General features: G+C 32.2%; 1 protein-coding gene across 1 annotated transcript; it reads right to left on the reverse strand.

Annotated features, from left to right (window-relative positions):
* Positions 1 to 17,277: 17,277 nt before the first annotated feature.
* Positions 17,278 to 23,952, reverse strand: LOC118040414 (uncharacterized). The gene is given in 7 exon segments (XM_035047340.2): positions 17,278 to 17,558; positions 17,651 to 17,807; positions 17,925 to 18,200; positions 18,202 to 18,657; positions 18,768 to 19,400; positions 20,098 to 22,605; positions 22,607 to 23,952. Coding segments are annotated over 6 exon segments (4,530 nt in total). The 5' UTR covers positions 23,153 to 23,952; the 3' UTR covers positions 17,278 to 17,558; positions 17,651 to 17,696.
* Between the last annotated feature and the right edge of the window lie 338 nt (positions 23,953 to 24,290).

The following is a 24,290-nucleotide window of genomic DNA, read 5'->3' on the forward strand; positions in this document are numbered from 1 at the left end:
CCAATTCTTCGCCATACAGACCTAAGATGAATGGTGCGGTAGAAGCTGCTAATAAAAATGTCAAAAAGATTATTCAGAAGATGGTAGTCACCTATAAGGATTGGCATGAGATGTTGCCATTTGCCCTTCATGCATATCGCACCGCAGTTCGAACCTCAACAGGAGCCACCCCGTACATGTTGGTGTATGGAATGGAGGCGGTGATGCCTTTAGAAGTGGAAATCCCATCATTAAGAGTGTTGTTAGACTCTGAGCTGGAAGAGGTAGAATGGGCAAAAGTTAGATATGAACAGTTGAATTTGATTAGTGAAAAGAGAATAGCCGCGATCTGTCATCATCAACTCTACCAAAGAAGGATGGCTAAATCATATGACAAGAAGGTTCGACCCTCGAGGATTCCACGAAGGAGATCTTGTACTAAAGAAAATATTACCTTTACCTGGAGAAAATCAGAGTAAAATGGGCACCTAACTATGAGGGGCCTTACGTGGTGAAGAAAGCATTCTCAGGAGGAGCTTTGTTACTTTCTGGAATGGATGGAGAAGATCTAGTTAGGTTTGTGAATGCTGACTCTGTAAAGAAATACTAACGTTTGATGTATTTCGTAATTTCCCAGTCAATAAAATAAGTTTCGGCCATGAATTCTCTTTGTAAAGTTTCCTTTTATATATGAATTTAACATATGACCTCATAGCATTTTGAATCTTTTTTGGCATGACTAAATCAAATCTACTTGACATATAGTTGCACATCACACTAGGGGGCAAAAGGTGCACAAAATGCACATAAGGGTTCATAGTAAACCCAAGCCCAAAAAAGGGATATCATAATAAAAAGTTTCTAAAAAAAAAAAAAGCATCTTTTATAAAATTTGCTAATTGCATCAAAAGTTTCAATTTTCATGAACAAAACCAATTTTTGCCTTTGGCGTAAAACTCAATGGAGCAAAAAAGGGCCCATAAGGAACTAGAGATCTCTTCACTAAAAGGATATGAAGGATATTTCGTTTCATGAGAAAAGCTTGAAACAAGAGCGAAGAGGTTTACGACGAAAGGGGGACCTATGTTTCCAAGATAGGTAACAAAAACATACATGCATATTAACCATAAGATATTGCTTTCAACATTTGTCAGATCGGGATTTCATCACCATTTCTCAGGTAGTGCGTTTTCTAACCCTACCTCTTTTCGAGTGCGCTGTTTGAGCCCTCACTTTTTGGGTAGTGCGTTTTCTAACCCTACCTCTTTTCGAGTGCGCTGTTTGAGCCCTCACTTTTTCGGGTAGTGCGTTTTCTAACCCTACCTCTTTTCGAGTGCGCTGTTTGAGCCCTCACTTTTTGAGTAGTGCGTTTTCTAACCCTACCTCTTTTCGAATGCGCCGTTTGAGCCCTCACTTCTCGGGTAGTGCGTTTTTCTAAACCCTACCTCTTTTCGAGTGCGCCTTTGAGCCCTCACCAACATTTTTCTGGGTAGGTCACCCATTACAACGCGACCATTTTCTCCATATTTTTATTTGGGTAGGTCACCCATTACAATGAGACCGCACTTCATATTCTTTCTATTTGGGTAGGTCGCCCATCACAACGAGACCACTTCATCACATTTTCTCCCCCTGGGTAGGTCACCCAAAGAATGAGACCACTCTTCCTTTTTCCTCGGGCAGGTCACCCATCACAATGAGACCATACTTTTCTGGGTAGGTCACCCATAAGAATGAGACCATTCTCCATTTTTTTGTTTATCTGGGTAGGTCACCCATAAGAATGAGGCCATTCCTTCCCCTGGGTAGGTCACCCAAAGAATGAGACACTCTTCCTTTTTCTGGGCAGGTCACCCATCACAATGAGACCATACTTTTCTGGGTAGGTCACCCATAAGAATGAGACCATTCTCCATTTTTTTGTTTATCTGGGTAGGTCACCCATAAGAATGAGGCCATTCCTTCCCCTGGGTAGGTCACCCAAAGAATGAGACCACTCTTCCTTTTTCTGGGTAGGTCACCCATCACAATGAGACCACTCTTCCTTTTTTCTGGGTAGGTCACCCATCACAATGAGACCATATTTTCTGGGTAGGTCACCCATAAGAATGAGACCATTCTCCATTTTTTTTTTTATCTGGGTAGGTCACCCATAATAATGAGGCCATCCTTTCCCCTGGGTAGGTCACCCAAAGAATGAGACCACTCTTTCTCTTTTCCACTCGGGCAGGTCACCCATCATAATGAGACCACACACACATTTTTGTATTGGTTATGAGTAAAGGAATCGCCGGATGGGATTCCTGGTTAAAGAAGATCACTAGATAGGATCTCGGATGGATTTTCATGTTGATCAAACTAAAATAAGAATTCAGAGGATCGCCGGATAAGGATCTCGAGATGACTAAGTTTCGATCATGGTTTTTTGGGGCCAAGGAGGATTGTTATAAAGGACAAAGTTTCAGATCAATCAAGCTTCGACCAGATCAGTTTCGGGAGTTCCGTTTTGGGTTTATCTTTATAAACACTTACTGCGCAAAACCCATGCTCCGTAAGCATTATAAAGAGGGGGCATCTGTTGTAACCCATTTTTTGGGTCCCCATGAAAAATAAAATAAATAGCCAAAAGAGGTTAGAAAAATAACAGGAGGCAGAATCGCCCGAAAAAAAGTCAGAAAATTGGTCAAGGAATTTAAAAATACAAGGATTAAATTTTTGACAGTATATTCTTGAAGGATGAAAGCCCTATTGAGAAGGAAAATTTGAATTTTGAGGAGAAAAGCCCAAATTTGGATGTTTATGGACTTAATTGGGTTTTTATGGACTTAATTGGATTTTTATTTGAATTTATAGAAGATTTGATTGCAAGAAAAATTGATTTTTGAGTCAATTTAGGCTTTAATTTGAAGAAATTTAAGTTCTGGGGCCAAAATATATTTTTTAGGAATTTATTGGGTCAAATCAGGGGTTTAATTGCATAAATATTGAAGTTTAAGGGCCAATTAGGGATTTAATTAAGAAAATCCGAAACCAGGGACCAAATTGGAAGAGGCGCGTAAATGGAGGGGCTGTTTTGCTTTGGATCAGGGGCCTAATTGAAGAAATTGAAAGTTTATTAATCAATTGAGGGCTAAATTGTGAAAATCAGAGACCAAGGACCAAAGTGAAAAAGGCGGCCAACAAGAGGGGCGGGGACCGAGTTCGGAGGACTGATTTGAAGTTTGACCCATTTAAATGAAACGGCGCGTTTTATCCAAAACGACGCCGTTTCATATATATATAAAAAAAAAAAAAAAAAAAAAAAAAAAGGGAAAGACCAGAACGGTGTCGTTTTGAACGACACTGTTCATCTTCTTCCTTTCCCCCGCATAAACAGAAACAGAGACAAAACCATTTTTTGCTTTTTTTTCAAAACTTCCCGCCTCTCTCTCCTCGCCCCCACCACCACCACCGAAAGCATCAATGGCCGACCAGCCGTTGCGTGATTGAAGGCGCACTAACGAAAGGCACGCCGGTTCCCTTTTTTTTCTTATAAATAGAGAGAGGCCGAGAGAGAGGAGGACCCGAGGATAGAGGGAGAAGAGAAATAACGCACGAAGGAGAGGGGAGAAGAGAAACAAACCGAAAGCAAGAAAGAACGAAACCAAAAACAGAAAAAAAACCGAAGGGAGGAGAGAGAGAGGAGACCGAAGAGAGAGAGAACCAACGAGAGAGAGGCAACACCACAGCGCCGCCGTCCTCGAGGCCACGACACCGCAGCGACACCGCAGCTCCACCAACGATCGCCTCCACGCCAGGTGCACACTTCTTCCCTCCCCTGCATTTTTTTTTTATCATAGCCATTTTTGCCTCCTGCATGTAGCATGCAGGAGGCGGGGGGGAGAAAAATAATTCTCCCCCCCTGGGCCATAAGATGCTGGGCCAGCCCGATGCTGGCCCAGCCTTGCAAGCCAAGACCGGCCCACGTTAGCTTTGGGCTGAGACCGGCACACCTTAGTCTTGGGCCGAGACCGGCCCACCTAAGTCTTAGGCCGAGACCGGCCCAATATCATTACGGGCCGAGACCGGCCCGCCCCCCCTTTTTTTGGGCTGAGCCTGGCCCATTTATTTGGGCCGGCCCAGCCCTATAATATATATATTATATATATATATGTGTGTATATATGTTATATATATATATAAAATATATTTATATATAAAAAAATATTTTAAAAAAAAAATCTTTAAAAATATTGTGATTTTTCGGCATTTTTTTGTCAAAGTGGTTTTAATGTTGGTTTGTATTTTTATACTGTAAAGATACAAAACCAGTGTTAAAAAATACCCGATTTTCGTCAAACATCAAAGATTTTTTTTAAATAACAAATGTTTTTGCCTTCAAAAAAAATTTCTAAAAAGTCCCTAAAAATATTGTTGATTTTTTCTGCATATTTTTAGCAAAGAGGATTAATATTGGGTTGTATTTTTATACCGTAAGGATACAAGCTCAGTATTAAAACACCCGATTTTCGTCAAAGCAAAAAAAATAATAATATTTTCCAAAAATTGTTTTTGTTTTAAAATACGGCCTAGTATCTCCAATATATATATATAAAATATTATAACATCATATTTTCATACAACAAAGAAAATATTCAAAACAATATATGTATTAACATGCATTTTGGGCTTTAATAACCAGTTTATTCAAGCCATGAGAACTAGGCCAATATTTCAAAAATTCTAAAAAAATCTTTTTTGCTTTCTTTTAGTATTTGGGATTACGAATTTATACGTAAAAACGTATTCCTAAATATTATTAATAAAGTTTGGTATAGACGTTAGAACAATTAGGATTTTACCCGATAAGATAAAAGACCTTTCTTACCGAGGAGGATTTTTTCTTGAACCATAAACAGACCAACGACTAGAAGTATAATAACACCTTAGTTTTTATCAGATAATAAAACAATGCAGCTTACCTTAGGTAGGGCGTATTTGGGGTGCTAATACCTTCCCTTTACGCAACCAGTCTCCGTACCCGATCTCTGAGACCAGTTAGGGTTCCTAGTGACCGAAATACTAGGTGGCGACTCCAAAGAACCAAATAATAAAAATTTTCGCCAGTCGAACCCGCAATTGAAAAATGGGTAGATGTATATTTTTTTAGGGTGCGACATACACAATAGCTTTATCTAATGAAACTGATTTGGTTTCAATTTTATTACGTTAATTTTACACACTCATTTCCTCGAAATGTCTATCTTTTTTTTATAGTTCATAGATCTCTGTGCTTTTTCCATAAAACAAAGAGAGAAATACTTTTTTTTTCCCTTCTCAAAACCAATAAAAAGAATTTCATTAGTGAAAGATAGCATACCATCGATGTAACGAATACATTGAAACAAAATAGTTTACACTTACGAGTTTAAAGCAGCAATTACCCCAAAAATACAAATTTATGACATAATTATGATAAAACGCATAATATAAAGATAATGACAAACAAATAAAATTAAGAATAATATGCACAAGTGAGAAGATGTCAATTCCCTATCATGTTTTCACGAGGACAATAATATAATGGTCAATAATGATTACAATAATGTTTTAAGAAGTTTGCATGTTATATTAATAACAAAGGTTCTCTCGACTTTTTTTTTCATTTTAAAAAATAAAATAATTTGAATGATTACTTAGATATTTCACAAGTATTTTTTAAAAAAAACTAAATTTTATTTATTTATTTATTTTAAATCAATAGTTTTTTAATATTTTTTTTATTATTTTGATGTGTTGATGTCAAAAATTATTTTTTAAAAAATATATATTATTGTGATGTATTTCCGAAAAAAAAAAACACTTTGAAAATCAATCAGTATCACACTCCTAAACATACATTGAATTCATGGGTTATTGGATTATTGCCTCAATTTAGATTAATTAATTTTATTAAAGAAGCTTTTTTTTTCCTTTTATTTTTTTTTTTAATTTTAAGTGGATTAAATCTAGATCAGATCCTTTGATATGAGTAGCAGTCATCAAGGTGAAAGAAGTAGGAAATCTACAACCAGCAACAATCAGAAGATATCAGGGAACTAAAATTAACCCTCTAATAATTAAACATCTTGGGAGTACCCTAGAAATCCTTTGATATTTTAATTGCTCATTTAAACCATATCAATCATTAAGTAGTTCATCTAACGTTAGTGTCTTATGATCTAGTTTCTATCTACCTTTCTAATTAAATCATGTAAATTTTGAAGAATCTTTTAATTATATTATTAAATCTGGTTTAATAAGTTAATTATAAAATCATGCAATTTAGTTTTTTTATCTAACTTTCTAATTAAATCATGTAAAAGTTAGATTAAATTAAATTGATTGATTTTATGGATTAAAATATAATTTTAATAACTGGTAAAAACATGACTTAATTTTTAATAAAAACTTTTTAAATGATAGCTTTTTTTAAAAAAATATATATACCATCAAACTACATGGGTGTTATCAATTTTGCACCCAATTTATTTTTTATATTAATTTTATTACTAAATTATTTTGATTTTTCAATTAAGGATTTATGTTACAATTACCTAAAAAATTAAGTATTTTACAAATTAATATCATTGGGAGTGTCCCATAAATCCTTTGATATTTTAATTGCTAATTTAAAACATATCGTTCATGAAGTAGTACAGCTAGTTTATTGAACTGTTATTCATTGGATAATTGTTTTTAAAATGTAAAAAAATATTAAAAGTATGAAGAATCTTTTAATTATATTATTGATTTAATAAGTTAATTCTATAATTTAGTTTTTTTTTATCTAACTCAAGTTTTAAATTAAATCATGTAAAAGTTAGTTTAAATTAAATTAATTAATTTTATGGATCAAAACACAATCTTAATGATTGGTAAAAATATGACTTTTTAATAAAACTTTCAAAATGATAGCTTTTAAAAAAATATATGTATACACACACACACACAAACACACACCATTAAACTACATGGGTGTTATCAATTTTGCACCCAATTTATTTTTTATATTAATTTTATTACTAAACTATTTTAACTTTTCATAGAAAGTAAACAATAAAAATAGCGTGAGTCTCAACATAGATTAACTTGCCAAATTAGCAACCAAGGTCACGAGATTGTGATAACTTTCTAAAAAATAAATAAAAAATAAATTATAAATCTGAATTTTCAATAAACTTATTGTTAAAGGTTGAAATTGAAAAAAAAAATCAATCTAAAAATATTATATAATAAAAGACTTGAGTCTTCACGACTTAATTCGCAAAACACGTGAGCTGAGTCATAAAATCAGGATAACATCATAAAAAACAAACCAAAATAAATCATGAAGCTTAATTCATAATCAACCCAATATTGAATGATAAAATTGAAAAAAAATACCAATTATAAAAAGACCAAAAAAAAAAAATTGAGCTAACTCGTCAATCTCGTAATACGAGTTATTAGACTTAGCTAACCATATATAAAGCAAACTATGATAAATTATTAAGCCTAGCCTCCAATAAACTAAATGTTGAAATATGAAATTAGGAAAATAATATATACATTTAGAAAACAAAAAACAAAATTAAAAAACATTATTGGAATGAATAGTGAATTCACCACCTCTTTTAGTTTATAGTGTAAAGAAACTGAACTAACCATATATAAAGCAAACCATAATAAATTATTAAACCCGGTCTCTAATAAACTAAATGTTGAAATATAAAAATATAAAAAGAAATATAGATTTAGAAAAAAAAAAAACAAGTAAAAAAAAACACTATTGACGATGCATTTTTTTTTTTAAATTTAAGATTTTGATCATTGACTTGAGATAAAAAAAAGAAAAGAAATGAAAAAAAAAACCTAAGTCAAACTTGGTAAATCTATTGAATCGATGACTTGAGATATAATATCACGATAACTCTATAGAAAAAAAAAAGTGAAAAAAAATATACCAATTTTCAAAAAATTTAATTTAAAAAACAAAATTCTCTCATGTATTGCCTCAATTTAAATACAAGAGGATGAAATTAAAAAAATTAATTTAATTAAAAAAAATCCTTTTAAAGAAGCAAAATTTAACAAAGATTGAAAGAAAAAACTTCGAGGCAACCCTTGTTATTTTAAAAAGAAAGATAAATCCTATAAAAAGAGAGTAAAAAAAGAATGTTATAGGTTGAAATAAGAAAAAAGAAAAGAGATTAAAAAAAGAAGCAAAACACCAAAGAAGCCCGAGTGAACCCTATAAACTCGGGTTAAAGTCTCAAACCCGCAATCCATTAAATTATTGACCCAAGCTCAACGCAGGAGCTCAAAACCTAAAAAATTAAATGTTGGAAGATAAAATCAATCAATTTAATTCAATTTAAAAATAAAATTCCTTCATAAAAACTAAATTCAACAAAGACAAAAAAAAAAAAAAACAAAACAAAACAAGGCAATCTACGTTATTTTTAAAAAGATTAAAAAACACCATATAAAGTGAATTAAGAAATAACAAAATGCTGGAGGATGAAAAAAAAAAGTGAAAAAAAAACAACGAAATTGGGGTCAATCTCTTAAACCAATAAACCGTTAAATTTTAGACCCGGACTCAACTAAGAAGCTAAAGACCCGACTAATTAAATGTTGGAGGATGACATAATAGTAAAAATCAATCTAAAAAAATCTTGCAAGGTAAAAAAATACAATAATAAAAAAGGATTAGATTTAACAAGAAAAAAACTAAAAAATAATGACATTGAAAAAAAAACAATTGTAAAAACCATCTGAAATTGAAAACAATTCTTAATTTAGTAGACTATTCTAAATAAAAAACAATGCGACAAAGATAATAAGGATGAAATTGAAAAAACCACATAATTTCATATAATTTCATAAAGTATTCTAAATTTAACAAATTATAATAAAGAGAATAGGGATGAAACCATAAGTACAATAAACTTTAGGGACTAATTTGATTTTTTAATCCCAACACGAAAATCGAGTAGGAAAGAAGGGAAAAAAACAAAAGGTCACACCAACCACTATAGTGCTACATGCGTCATTGATTCGTGGGGGGTGGGACGTTGAGATTCTTCGGAAGCCTCCCTGGAATCACTATTTTGGCTATTGAATGACACTGCACACACCGTTCGGAGGTGGCAAACATTGTTCATATGATTCTGTTTTTTTTTTTTAAAAAAAATTATTTTTTAATTTACCAAATTATTTTATTATCTCCAATGACACCCAATAACTACTAAATGACCACATCTAGTGACAAAAATGTGTTAGAGTAAAAAATAATTGTTTTAAATTTTCAGGGGCAATAAAGTAACATGTTGAAAAATCAAGTCAAGGATTAATAAGCCCTTCCCTTGTGCAAGCTTGTTTTTCAAGGGTAATTAAATCATCACATTGTGCAAAGAAAATGCAAGAATATCATTTAGCCCTTCCCTTTGAAATAATGACCAATGTGTCCCATGGAAAAAACCATTATATCTCTAAATTCAAGGCATGCTACTTTGCTCATTAAATGGTAAGTGAAAGGCTGCTATCTTTTAGTATATAGTATAATATAAAAGAAAAACTTGTTAATTTAATTTTTGATTTAAATTAATAACTTTTGAAACTGTATTTAATTTTAAAAAATATTAAATTAATGTTGTTAATTAAATTTTAGGTATTTTTTAATGATTTTGAAGTGTTTTTTAATTGAAAAAATTATTTTAATACATTTTTAATTGAAAAATATTTTTGTTAAATCATTCTACACCACATTACCAAACATACAATAATGATAGCTTTTATAGTTGCGATTTGAAAAAATAAATTTAACAAAAACACTTTTAGTTGCGATTTTTTTTTTGTTTCTAAATATATTTGGTTAAAAGTATTCTAAGATAACTTTTGCATGTAAAATAGATAAAAAAACGAATAAAAAATAACCCAGTGACATACGCGCTTACTTTTTATTTCATTTTAATCAAATTTCAGGCTGGCTCTTCTGCTTCCCTTCTCTAGTCTATCTACTCTAGAAACTCGTCTGATCAAGCATTTTATCTTCCAGCAATTATGTACGACGTACAATGCAAAAAATCAGAAGTTAATTAGTAACACATGGCTAACAGTCTTTAAGACTTTGACATCATTTCAACAATATAAAAAAGGGTAATAACCTTTATAAACTCTATGAATAAGAACATGTATTTTATAACGAGAATCTCATTAGATTCAAGCCTGGTAAATCTTATATCGATGGTAATATATTTAATATCAGCCTTTTGTTATAGCATTGTTATATAAGACAGAATAATAACTCTTTGAATCACATAACATGCATCCGTTAACCTTTTTTTTTTTTTTTATTAAACATGTTTCTTAAGTTTCAATTTTCTATTATTTTTAAAACTATTTTAAATAAAAAAAAATAATAAGCAATTAATTATAAAGATAATTCTTAGAAATGTATAAAAAAGTTATACATAAATTTGTGTGAAGGGATAGTATTTTTATGTGTGTCCCCCTTAACTACGAATCATCATGGCTTTGCCTATGAGAATAGTCACCAGGCTGTTTTCTTTCTTGTTCATCAAATTTTTTTCTTTTGAGTGAGTGAGTGAGTGAGTGAGTGAGTGAGTAGGTTTACCAAAGAAGTTTTGGAATTTATATTCAAGTATAAAAATCAAGTTGATATTCTTATATTTCCTCTCAAGTAAAGAATGGTTACTCTAGGTGTGCCGAGGAGATAGATTTTTGCTTAATTACCCACATTAAATCTTATATGTCTACTTTTTATTTGTTTTTTCTTTCCATTAAATTGAGTAGTTTGTACTTTGTAGTGTTGAATGTTGACTCTCGATTCGCATTTACCAACACTAAGGTGGCTGGTAGACTTTTTTTTTTATGAATAAAAGGTGGCTTACTGATATCTTATACTTGGTAAAATATAAATTTATTATCTACTTGATAAAGTATCAGGACGTTTTAGCATGAATGATGTGCTTCTACGCAAAGATGATGGTTTTAGGTATGCTATAGATTAACAACTAGTTTTATTTTTCCCGTGTGTCAAATATTTGGAGAAAAGAGAGAAGATAATGCGACTTTTTGTTCATACTGATAATGCGATTGTTTTAAATATGTGCAAAAGGCAGAGAACATGCACGTAAAGCTGGACTTCAGGGCTATATTGTTTTCTAAAACTGTTGAATTTCAAAGTAATCTGAAGATTGGTCATCGATCCTCGTACACTTTTGAATATGCCAATTATCAATATAATATTTCTAAAGAGTTAGCTGCACGTTTGAAAAGTTGCATAGGATTCTGATGCGAATTCACTTGTCCATATATATAAATCGATTTGAAATATGGTTTTGCGATAGAAATATAATTTAGATTCTATGCCCTGTTTGTTTCTTGGAAAGTAGTTTCCGGAAAACCATTTTCCAAATTTTCCTGTATTTGTTTGTCTTTAGGAAAGTTGGTCAACGAAAAACAATTTTCGGTCAGCGGAAAACACTTTCCGGTCAACGAAAAACATTTTCCAGTCAATTTTAGTCAAAAAAAAAAATTAACTTGGTTTTCAGGAAAGTGTTTTCCTTTTCTGTGTTTGTTTTCCGGAAAGTGGTTTCCGGGAAAGTACTTTCCAAACTTTCTTGTGTTTGTTTGCTAGTAGGAAAGTTGGTCAATGGAAAACACTTTCCAGTAAAAGAAAAATTTGGCTTGGTTTTCAGGAAAGTGTTTTCCTGAAAAATTTGAGGGGAAAACACTTTCCGGAGTTGTGAAAAATTTAGAAATGTCATTATTTGCTGATTATATCAAATTTGATCCTCAAACTTTTGATTGCTATATATATTTTGTTTTGAATATTTATTTTTCAATTTCATCTCTTAAAATTTTATTTTTATATTAACTTTGGTCCTTATTTTTATAATTGCTATTTGCTTTTTTTCTTATCATTTTCTTATTGAAATTTTTTATTTATCAAATTTGATCCTTATTCTTTTGATTGTTACTTATTTTATTTGAAATAATTTATGAAATGTTGATTATTATTATTTTAATTTCTTCATTTTTAATTTTTTTTAATTTTTTAGATTTGATCCCTATTATTTTGATTATTATTTGTTTTATTTGAGATCATTTATGAAATTATATATTTTTTTTCAATTTCATTCTCATTCAACTTTTTAATTTGTAAGATTTGTTCCTCATTATTTTAATAAACTTGAGAAAAATAAAATATTAATAAGTTATTTTCCAGCTTATTTTCCATGACATAACCAAACACTGAAAAATGTTTTCCAGTTCATTTTCTATAACACTACCAAACATCAGAAAATACTTTCTCGAAATTCACTTTCCCAGGAATTCACTTTCCAAAAAAAATTCACTTTTCTTCAAACAAACGGAGCCTAGAAATTCATCTTCTTCCGCAGTACTGTCCAAACATCATCAATAAAGAATGATTTGGTAGTGGAGAGTGGGACTGATTCTTGGCATATTTTATCTGATTATATGTTAGAAATCCATGAAGCGCAAAGGCACTCACACAACTTTTCATGGCGGTGCTCCCCAGTAGCTAGAGACAAACATTTAAATAACTCAGGATAAGTTCACACTGGCTATGGTTTCTGTATTCCTTTTTTTATTTTTTCTGTCAAGAGCGGACCTCCTGACAATTAGCACAAATATACAATTATAATGATTTGTGTGAGGGCCAATCCTCTTCTTGCTTTCCTTGAAAACCTCCAAGAAATACCAGTAACCTTTCATGGTATTTGCTGAGCCAATCCACTTGTCAACTCGTTGGTTAATTTAAAGCTCATGGTGTTTCTACTTTTAAGCGCTCTCTCCCCCTTCTTTTTGTCTTTTTATTGACTGGTATTAACCAAGAGTTTGATTAAATAAACCTTCCATAAATTTGACAGCACATGTTCTTCCCTCCAACAGTTGACAACTTGCTTGTGTATTAATGTAAAAATTAATTAGTACTAATCATGTTTGTTGAGGTTATTTTTATTTTGTCGTTTGGAGCACAAAATTTTATTCACATGTTATGATAATTAAATGCTTTTAAGAAATTCAGATTTAAAAATTAGGTTGTGCTTAGTTAGTATTTTAGGATATAATAAACAAATATAGGAGTGATGAGGCATGAGAAATACATTCCTCATTTTTTCTATCAAGATTTACAAATGATGATAAAAAAAAATATTGAAGAAGACTCTTATTTTTATTAGGTTTCATGAAATACTCTGCTCACATATTTTTTATAGGAAGAAATTCAGATTAATATTTTTTAGATATAAGTCAAATAAATCTAGTTTTAAAATTAATTTGGAGTAATCAATGTTGGCTGAGGTTATTTTGATTTTGTAATTTATAGCCGATTGATCATGTAGGTGTGTGGGTGCCTTTTGTTTTTTTAATTTTTATCCTTGTAATAATCAAATGCTTTAAGAGAAGCAGAAATTAAATGAAAAAAATTAGGTTATTTAGGTTATATTTGTTTAATATTTAAGGGAGATACCAATTAAAAAAAAACATAAAAAGAATGTTAGAGGTTGAAATATGAAAAAACAAAAGAGCTTAAAAAAGAAACAAAACACCAAAGAAGCTTGAGTGAACCCTATAAACTCGGGTTAAACTCTCGAACCCGCAATCCATTACATTCTTGACTCAGGCTCAACGTAGGAGCTTAACACCTAAAAAAAATAAATGTTGGAAGATGAAATCAATCAATTTAATTCAATTTAAAAATAAAAATTCCTTCATAAAAACTAAATTCAACAAAGAAAAAAAAAACCAAGGCAACCTGCATTATTTTAAAAAAGACTAAAAAATACCATACAAAGCGAATTAAAAAATAACAAAATATTGGAGGATGGAAAAAAAAAGGAAAAAAAAAAAACAAAGAAACCGGGGTCTATTTCTTAAACCAACAAACCGTTAAATTTTAGACCCGGACTCAACTAAAAAGCTAAAGACCTTACTATTTAAATGTTGGAGGATGACATAATAAAAAAATCTTGCAAGGTAAAAAAAAAATTGTGAAAACCATCTAAAATTAAAAAACAATTCTTAATTTAGTAGGCCATTCTGAAGAAAAAAAAAAAGGCAACAAAGAGAACAATGATGAAATTGAAAAAACCACATGATTTCACTTAATTTCATAAAGTATTCTAAATTTAAAAAATTATAATAAAGATAATATGGATGAAATCATAAGTACGATAAATTTTAGGGATTGATTTGATTTTTTAATCCCAACACGAAAATCGAGTAGGAGAGAGGGGAAAAGAAAAAAAAAACAAAAGGCCATAAATGTCACACCAACCGCTATAGTGTTACACGCGTCGTTGATTTGTAGGGGGACATTGAGATCCTTCAGAAGCCTCCCTGGAATCACTGTTTTGGGTATTGGATGACGCCGCACACATCGTTCAGAGGTGGCAAACATTGTTCACTTGATTCTATTTTTTTTAATTTAATTTTCTTATTTTCCAAATTATCTTATTGTCTCCAATAACACCCAATAACTACTAAATGACCACATCTAAATGATAAAAGAGCCTCAGAGTCAGATAATTATTTTAAATTTTCAAGGACAATGAAGTAACATACTTGTTGAAAAATCAAGTCAAAGACTAATAAGCCCCTAGATCCAAGTGATTTTCTTTGTTTTCCAAGGGTAATTAAATAATCACATCGTGCAAAGAAAATGCAAAAATATCGTTTAGCCCTTCCCTTTCAAATAAAGGAAAAGCTCGTTAATTTAATTTTTTGATTTAAATTAATTACTTTTTAAATTGTATTTTATTTTTTAAAAAATATTAAATTAATGTTGTTAATTTAATTTTTTAAGTATTTTTAATGATTTTGAAGTGTTTTTTTAATTGAAAAAAAATTAATTTAATGTATTTTCAATTGAAAATCATTTTTGTAAAAGCATGATCTACACTACGTTACCAAACATACAATAATGATATCTTTTATAGTTGCGATTTAAAAAAATAGATTTAACAAAAACACTTTTAGTTGGGTTTTTTAAAAAAATATGTTTAGTTAAAAAGTAATATAAGATAAACTTTTGCATGTACAATATATAGAAAGCAAACATGAATAAAAAATAAATTATTTTATATTCCAGCAATTATGTATGAGGTATAATACAAAAAATCAAAAGTTAATTAGGAACACATGGCTAACAGTCTTTAAGACTTGACATCATTTTAACAATATAAAAAAGATAACATTTTCATAAATTCAATATGAAAGCAAAGTTAAAGAATTTAGAAGAAGATGTTTCAGCTACTTTCCCTCAATTTTTAGGTAAACAAGAGGAGCTAAATTTATTCCCAACCTAAACATCAAGAATTCCACTAGAATAAAAGAAGTGATTATCACTTCACCATAAATAACTAGTCACCACCCAAAGAAACCAAGTCAATATAGACCAAAATTTAATGGGATAAAAAAACCTCCCAAAGCTTAACTGCCCTTGAATCCAGACGCTGCCTTGACCCATATACCTTATTCGGCATACATCCCAACATCTTTGTGGGCTTTAGTGCATTTTTTGAATCCAATGTGTGTGGGTTTAGGTAATATATGTGGATATGTAGCATTAATGGATCTATTTTTCACTCATAACAAACTCAAGTAACTCGTCTAAGCCTACCTCTCCATTCAAAAATTTTTCAAGACTGCACGCAGGTTTTTAAATATTTTATATTGATTCAATATATATTATTTTGAGTAAAATATAATTTAAAATACCATAGGAATGAAATTATTTTTTTCAAGATCCCACATAGGCGGCCTACTATGATAGGCCTCTCAATATTTTATATTGAATCAATACTATTATTTTGAGTGAAATACAACTCAAAATACCACAATAATCAAATTAATTTTTTTAAAACCCCACATGAGTTTCTCAATATTTTATTTTGAATAAAATACAACTCAAAATACCACAAGAATAAAATTACTTTTCAACTTCTCCTCTTCACAAAAGACAAGACTTGTAAGTTATAACTACTCAATGAATCTTCAAAGTTCAAGGTTCATAATATCTTCATTCTTAGTAATGTTAGTATATATATTTTTAGAGTTTATCTCTTTGAAATATCATTGTATTTTTTCTCTCTGAATGAATTCTTTCTGAAGCATTTAAGAATACCCACATCTATCAAATTTGCAAGTAACAACTACTTATCATCTTAGCACACTAGACATTAGTCTTTTTAACTTACTTAGATATCACCTAGCAATCATTGTAGCTAATTTTTTTTTTTTAATTTCTAAAATTAAAAGATTAAGTGAACATCCAACATTCTCTTATTCTGATCTTCAAGTGCCACATGTCAAACATTCGGGTGGATGTCGTTCTAAACGAGCCAAGGACGAAACTAGCTAATAAGTTGATTTTTTAAAGGCTGTAGGCAATGAAGGCATTGATTGAGCTGCACGTCGTTTAGTAACTTGAAACTTGAAAGTGATTTTTTTGTGTATTTTCAAAAGTAAATGAAAATGAGGACTGTACCATTCAATCAACCAATCAATCAATGTACAAAAAAATGAAAGGGAAAATGCAATTTGGAACAAAATATTGAAAAGGAAAATGCAATTTGAAAAGTTCAAGGTTCAATGTAAAATTAGTACTAGATTTGTTGAGGTTATTTTTATTTTGTCTTTTTATAGAACAAATTTGGAAAGGTTTTATTATTATTATTATTATTATTATTTTTGTAAGTGTTTATTCTTAAAAATTTTATCCTATGTTGTGATATTTATATCTTTTTTATAAACTCAAATTTAAAAATTAGGTTGTATTTAATTAGTATTATTCCGTTGATTGATAGCTTCTAAGATATATCTCCACAAGGATAAAGCCCTTGATGTAGTTCACCACTGTGCTAACTTTGTCCCTTACGAGGTTTATCCCCATGAGGCATTTGTTCCTCACTTTTTTTGGGTAGAAGTTGTTTATTATGGTGTATTTAGCATGTTTTTTCAACAATAATCCATATTTAATGGACTAATTGTTGTGTGTGATAAAATTAATCTAGTAAGTTCAGCTTTAGACAGCCTAAATAAATAGAAACGTGATTTCTTTTTCATTGATGCCTTTGATTTATTATTTTATATAATCTTACTGGTATGGTAATATGACATGTCACTCATTCACATGTGTGTGTGTGTGTGTGTATATATATATATTCATGTAGAGACCATATTATTGTACGATACGCATAATAACAAGTTAACCATATAAAGAATCCGTAATAGAAATAGAACATCAAAATAAGGAGAATGAGAATCAACACATTAAACAATAAGCACACAAATGAGTAAACATTATGCTTTTGAAGGTTCAGACAATAAGCACACAAATGAGTAAACATTTCTGGAAGTTCGCACAATAAATTACTAAACACATAACATTACATGACATTACTCTTATTTCTGGAAGTTCACACAACAAACACATGAAATAAAACAAATTGTTGCAGCTAATGAAACAGCTGGAATTACTTCCCACCAATGTCGAGTTGATCATGAAATAGGTAACCAACCAACCTAATGCAAACATCAAGGACAAAGATTATCCAGTCATCTCGTATTTGTTGATTTAAAGAAGGATATAAAATAAATAGTTGCAGCCATTTTACCTAGAAGAATGAATTAGTAGCATGTTTTTCAAATTCCAATGCCAAACTAATCCTCTTCCTCTTTTTCCTCTTTCCACCCATTATATATGGTCCACGTTCTACAAGTGCTGGTTGGCACGGAGCAACCAGTGCTGAAACCCTCAGCTACTTGAGATACCTGCAAAACCAATTCAAGCATGGCATACACATTCTAACTTGTAAGTCTTATTATTGAGGGAAACAAGAAATAAAAACACTGAAAAAGAGGCAAGAAATCATGTCAAATATACAGCACCTCTGATTGAGCACTCATTGAACCATTTGATGTAGTAGTAAATTTTGTGGTCAGCTTTGGACATTGACGCACCTTTAACTCCATCAAATCAGGGAATATGAAATCATAAAATCCATGACTGAAGTAGACAATGCTTGGTAATTTATATAGAGTCAGAAAATGCAGATCAGGGAGCACCATCTCCTTCTCAACATTGACAGGTGAAGCATGATCATCCTGCCCAAATACTCCAAATAATTGAGAGGATTCCGTTACATTAAGCATGCAGAGCTTTTTTGAGACCTGAAGCCATTGCTACTGGGAAGAGACTCTTCAACTTGTTGCATCCTCTGATATTAAGTCGATACAAATTGGGGAAGCATGAAGATTGGAGATCACTCCCTGCCAATATCTGATCATTTTCATCATCATTATCCTTAGCAATGATTTGCTCCAATTCATCACAATTTGATATCTCTAGAACTTCCAGTTGAACTAGACTAGCAATCATGTTGTTTGTGAATACATGTGTCAGTCTCTTACACTCATTCACCTCCAAAGAAGTCAAATTGCTCGGTAGAAGACCCTTCCATATACACCTCAAGTCTGGCAATAAGTTCAAGTGTAATGTTTCCAAACTCACAATTGAAAGTTCATGCCCACCTCTTCTATTAGTTATCAAACATCCAACTTGTATTAAATCTTGTACTCCTTCCAAGTTTTCAATAGATATTTCTTTCAAATTCATAAACCCCTACATCAAAAGAAAACAAGTGTACCGATTTGTTAGATGTAATTCCTAGTAATTATTGTGCACTTTTAAAACTAAACGAGAGGCAAGAAATCATGTCAAATCAGGAGCACCTTTGATTGAGCACTCATTGAGTCATTTGATGTGGTAGCAGATTCTATGGTCAACTTTGGGCATCCATGCACCTTCAACTTCTGCAAATGAGGGAACAAGAAATCATAACATCCGAGACTAAAGCAGGAAATACTTGGTAATTTTATAAGCAACAACTCCTGCAGATCAGGGAGCACCATCTCCTTCTCAACATTGACAGGTGAAGCATGATCACCCTGCCCAAATACTCCTAATAATTGAGAGGATTCTCTTACTTCAAGTATTTGGAGCTTTTTGAGACCTGAAGCCATGACTATTGGGAAGAGACTCTTCAACTTGTTGCATCCTCTGATCACAAGTCGACACAAATTAGGAAAGCATGCAGATTGGAGATCACTTCCTGAAAATATCTGATCCTTTTCATTATCATTTTCCTTAGCAATGATTTGCTCCAATTCCTCACAGTTTGATATCTCTAGAAATTCCAGTTGAAGTAGACTAGCAATCATGCTGTCAGTGAATACATGTGTCAGTCTCTTACACTCGTTCACCTTCAAAGTAGTCAAATTACATGACACGAGACCCTTCCATATACATCTCAAGTCAGGCACAAGAAGGGAGGACAACTTTAATGTTTCCAAACTTGTAAACCCCTGCATCAAAAGAAAGTAAGGGTACCAAAGTAATTTTGTTAGATATAATTTGTTAGATATAATTCCTATTAGTTTTTGTGCACTTTGAAACTATTATATAATTTTGTTAAATAGATGAACCAATTATCCCCAATGCCGAAATACTTATCAACAAGAAAATATAAATAGACAGGGCAACAAGTCATGGGAATATAAAATCATATTTTTTTATATTTATGATAATCTAAATACAAACTATTATTTTATATTAGTTAAATTAAAAAGCAATCATGAAAAAATTATACTCATTAACTCAAAAAAATTAATTTTTTATATTCGATTTATAATAAAAAAAAATTATAACATTTTCCAAAAATAAAAATATAAAAGAAAATAATTTGAATTTTACACATTAGTAAAATGTTTTAATAAAAATGCTTGATTGTTGATCATTTAAATTATTATTTTCTTAAAAAAAGTGAAAACAAATTGTAAAAAAAAATGAAAAAAATATTTAAAAAAATATGTTTTTGAATTCAATACAAATTTGGTGCTTTTTGAAGTTCTTTGAATGAGAAAATATTGTATTTAAAAAGAAAGTTTCAATATTTACTTTTTGACTCTATTGTTTTAAAAGATAGAAAAAATTATCACAATGTATTGAAGTTGACGATTTAAATTAGAAAAGAAAAAAAATGGAGAAATATAAAGGACGTACTCGAAGCTGTGCCAACAAATTATCCCATTCTTCGTGGCCATCAATGGCTAATTCTTGCAAAGAAGGCAATTGAGCAGCAAAATCCCTTGGACCAAAAAAGCTGCACTTTGAAAGAGACAATTTTCTTAGCTGAGGGAAGTCGATGATGATAATGTCATCTCCTTCTCCACTGTAAAATACTCGCTTTAAATTGTCAGCTTTAAAAATCTCCATCTGTTTCAGGTTCTGAAGACTTCGAGACACGGAGACAGGGAAGACATATTCAAGTTCATAACAGCATATTATAGAGAGAGTTTTTAATTTGGGGAAGCCAAGAGACTCTGGAATTATTTCCCCTTCGTCATCCTTCTCTCTGATAAGACGCTTCAATACACGGCAATGATGTATCAGTAGTGTTTCCAAATGAATAAGACTTTGAGCGAGGGACGGTGTGAAGATAAATGTCAGTTTGTCAAGAAATAACAACTCCAGATGAGCAAGACTGTGGAGGCTGACATGTCTGGTGGGCCCCTTCCATATACATATGAGCTCAGGTAAAGATGACAACCGTAACCTTGTTAAAGATGACAGCAGCTCTTTCTCCTCATCCAATTCAAATACTTCTTCCAATGAATCGCAATCATCAATTTCCACACTCCTTAGATTTTTCAAAGCTTGCCGCCATTTTGCTAGAAACAGAGTGCGAATATCCCCACATGCTTTCACTTCTACATGTTCTAATCTTTGTAAGAAGTCCTTTTCACTGCCATGGGTGGTCATCTGATCAGAGGACAATACTATATTTCTTAAACCCTCCACTCTCCAAAAACAAAGATGAGACACGGTAGGAAACAACTGCTCAAATGTCTTTGCATTTAAGGATGTGGCGCTTATATCACCCAAATATAATCTTGTCGAGGTTGGGTATTCTTTATCGAGTTCTGAATACTCATCCCCTAACAGTATATCATATTTGAGCAAGCTGGGAAAAACAAAATCTCTGGGAATGCATTCAACCTCCGGTATCGTCAATGATAACACAGCTAAATGAGACAGCGAACTTAGTTCTGTTAGGCTTGCATTCATTCCTTCTGTGCTGTCACATCCAACAACATCCCCAATCAACAGTTCTTCTAACTTCTTCAACCTTCCTATCAAATTCACAGGAATCCTTCTTAGATAGTGACAACCTGTCAAATCCAACAACCTTAACTCCTTGAGCGTCCCAATTTCATCAGGTAATTCTTCAACGGAGGAGCACCACAAACCAAGAATCTCAAGTCTTTGCAGCTTTCTCAACCAATTGAGGTCCTTGGACTCACACCCTCTCAACAGCAACGATTGAAGGTTCGTTGAGAATTGAAGTGATTGCAATGACAAACACCCTCCCTGTAGAGACAAAACTTCTATTGCTTTCATCCCTTCAAAAAACCCCTCTGGAACATTCACGTCATCATCCAGTTCTAATAATAGAACTTTGAGCTGTGGACACACCAATCCTTCAGGAAGTTCTGCTAGTGTATTGCCCATTAACGAAACTACTGTACAACCTTCTAATCTTTTGTTGCTCGTTGGCCACTCCTTCAACCGAAAGCCAGCCTTTACCACGAATCCGTATTTTTCTGATGATGCTATCTGAATAGCAACATCACGAACCAAGTCATGCATTTTCACATCTTCTTCAGTTTCAGTTCCTAACAGCATACAACAAGCTTTGAGGTTTTTGATTGCCACATAAACTCGTTTCCTTGCATCTTCAATGGACTCCACATCTTGATGTAACCCATAGCCAACTGCGTATCTTGTCAAGTCCTCAATTGGAATGTTGTAATCTTCTGGAAATAAACAGCATAGCAAGAAACATAACTTGGTTTTCTCGTGCTTCAAATAATCATAGCTCAACTTAAGACATGCATATGCATTTTTTTGTTCATCAAGTTGTTCCATGTCCAGAAATTGAGACTTTTTTAGCTGATCAAATGCTACTTCCCACTCAACTGCAGATTTATCTCTTAGAGCCCTTCCCACTGTCACAAGTGCTATAGGCAATCCTTTACATTCTCTCGCAACCTTCTTTGCCACTCTGTTCAAGTCAGAGTCCTCATCACGTAAACCTGCATTGATTTTGAATAAAGCCCATGCTTCATTTTCAGATAAGACTCTTAATAACACTTTTTGCTGGCACTTCATAGAAGAACATATGTGTTCAAGACGTGTTGTTAGAAGAGTTTTACAACCCCTGTGAGCATCACCAAATGGGATCCCTACCTCTTTCAAGTCAATATCTTTCCAAGCATCATCCAGGATTATAAGCACCTTCTTTCCCTGAAGTCTCTGCCATAACCGACCTGCTCTCTCCTTTCCACTCTTTCCATCAAAATCCAGACCTAAAATAACTGCCATTTGATCCTGCATGTCTGTGACATTTGGATTCTGGGACACCGTGACTATCAAAACTTCATCAACAAGCTGCAACTCTTTGGCTCCCCTACCTACTTCTTTGACCAGGGTGGTTTTACCCACCCCTCCCCATGCCGTACAGTCCGATCATATTGACAGTGTCATCTTTGAGAGCTTTCATTATCTGTTCGAAAGCTTCTTTTAATGATTCCGAGGGTGTGAGTCCCTCTGATGGAAGAAATTCTATGTCTTGAAGAGGTGCTTTGTGGGACACTTTTGGAAACTTTCTGCTATTTTCTTCAAGTTTTCTCAAAGTCTCCGTCTTCTTTGCCAGTGCCTTGCTTAACTTGAATTGTCGCATCGAATTTGGACACCAAGTAAAGCATCTGCCAATTTTTCCTTTTTCATTTTGCAAACGATTCACACCTTCAATTTCGTTTTTTGCATTTTCCAGCCATGTGTTGACATCAATCTCAATTTCTTCAGCATTCCTTTCAGCAACGTTGACAGCATCTTGCAGACGATAAAATGCCAAAGCCAGGTTCATCATTTGTTCATCGAATTCTTGAACAAAATTGTTGAAACAGAACATGTAACGGAACTGCTTGATTGCTGGTTCCACCAAGAGCTCTGCTATCTTAGATACAACGGACTCACCAACACTTTCGATAGCCATTTTCCACCAGTCTCTGTATGGAAGGCTGATGATGATCACTTGGACACCTGCACGAATGATACGAGCTGCTCATCGCTTCCAACAACACATCTAATCAATCTGAAGCTATGATCGGTCAATGTCTTTTTTTTTAAAAAAAGTTATGAATAAGGAGACAAAAAAGACTTGCAAGGAAGTATAATTAATGGAACGAACTCAACAAAGGATCAATCTTAGCCAACTAAAATCTGTAATTACTATCTCTGCATCATACGCGTATTTACACAACAGCTTTATCTAATGAAGCTGATTTGGTTTCAATTTCATTATCTTAATTTTAAACACTCATTTCCTCGATATATATAGTTCATAGATCTATGTGCTTTTTCCATAAAACAAAGATAGAAATACTTTTTTTTTTCCTTCTCAAAACCAACAAACAGAATTTCATTAGTGAAAGATAGCATACCACCGATCTAAAGAATACATTGAAACAAAATAGTTTACACTTACGAGTTTAAAGCAGCAAGTCCCATAAAAATGCAATTTTATGAAACAATTAAGATAAAAAGCATAATATAAAGATAATGACAAACAAATAAAATTAAGAATAATATGCACAAGTGCTCACCTAGCAAAGAGAGAAAGGAATGGAACGCTGATGATGATCACTTTGACACCTGCACGAATGATACTAGCTCCTCATCTCTTCCAATAGCACATATAATTAATCTAAAGCTATGATCGGTCAAATTTTTTTTTTGTTTTTTGAAAATTATGAATAAGGATAAAAAAAAGACTTGCAAGGAACTCAACAAAGGATCAAAACTTAGGCCACTAAAAATCTGCAATGACTATCTCCGCATCATACACTCAAGCAATAAGACTTGCCCACTAAATAGGGTGTTGTTTTGCTCTTGAGTTGTTGTGATTGCCCTCGCATATGCGATATGCCTAAAAGCGAGCCCAAAGTCCTAAAAAAAAGTCTTTTTTTTTTTTGTCGATCCTCTATTAAATTAAGGCAATCGGCATTGATGCTTTTTTTTTAAAAAAAAGAGAAAAGGAGGGATTGTCAACAAGCTTGTTGTTCAGTAACTCTCATGTGTGAAATCAAAGACCTGCACCGAGTTTTCATTGCTATCCTTTGTTTTATTTTTTA

Source organism: Populus alba, chromosome 1, assembly GCF_005239225.2.
Source record: "Populus alba chromosome 1, ASM523922v2, whole genome shotgun sequence".
In the NCBI taxonomy this organism is placed as follows: domain Eukaryota; kingdom Viridiplantae; phylum Streptophyta; class Magnoliopsida; order Malpighiales; family Salicaceae; genus Populus; species Populus alba.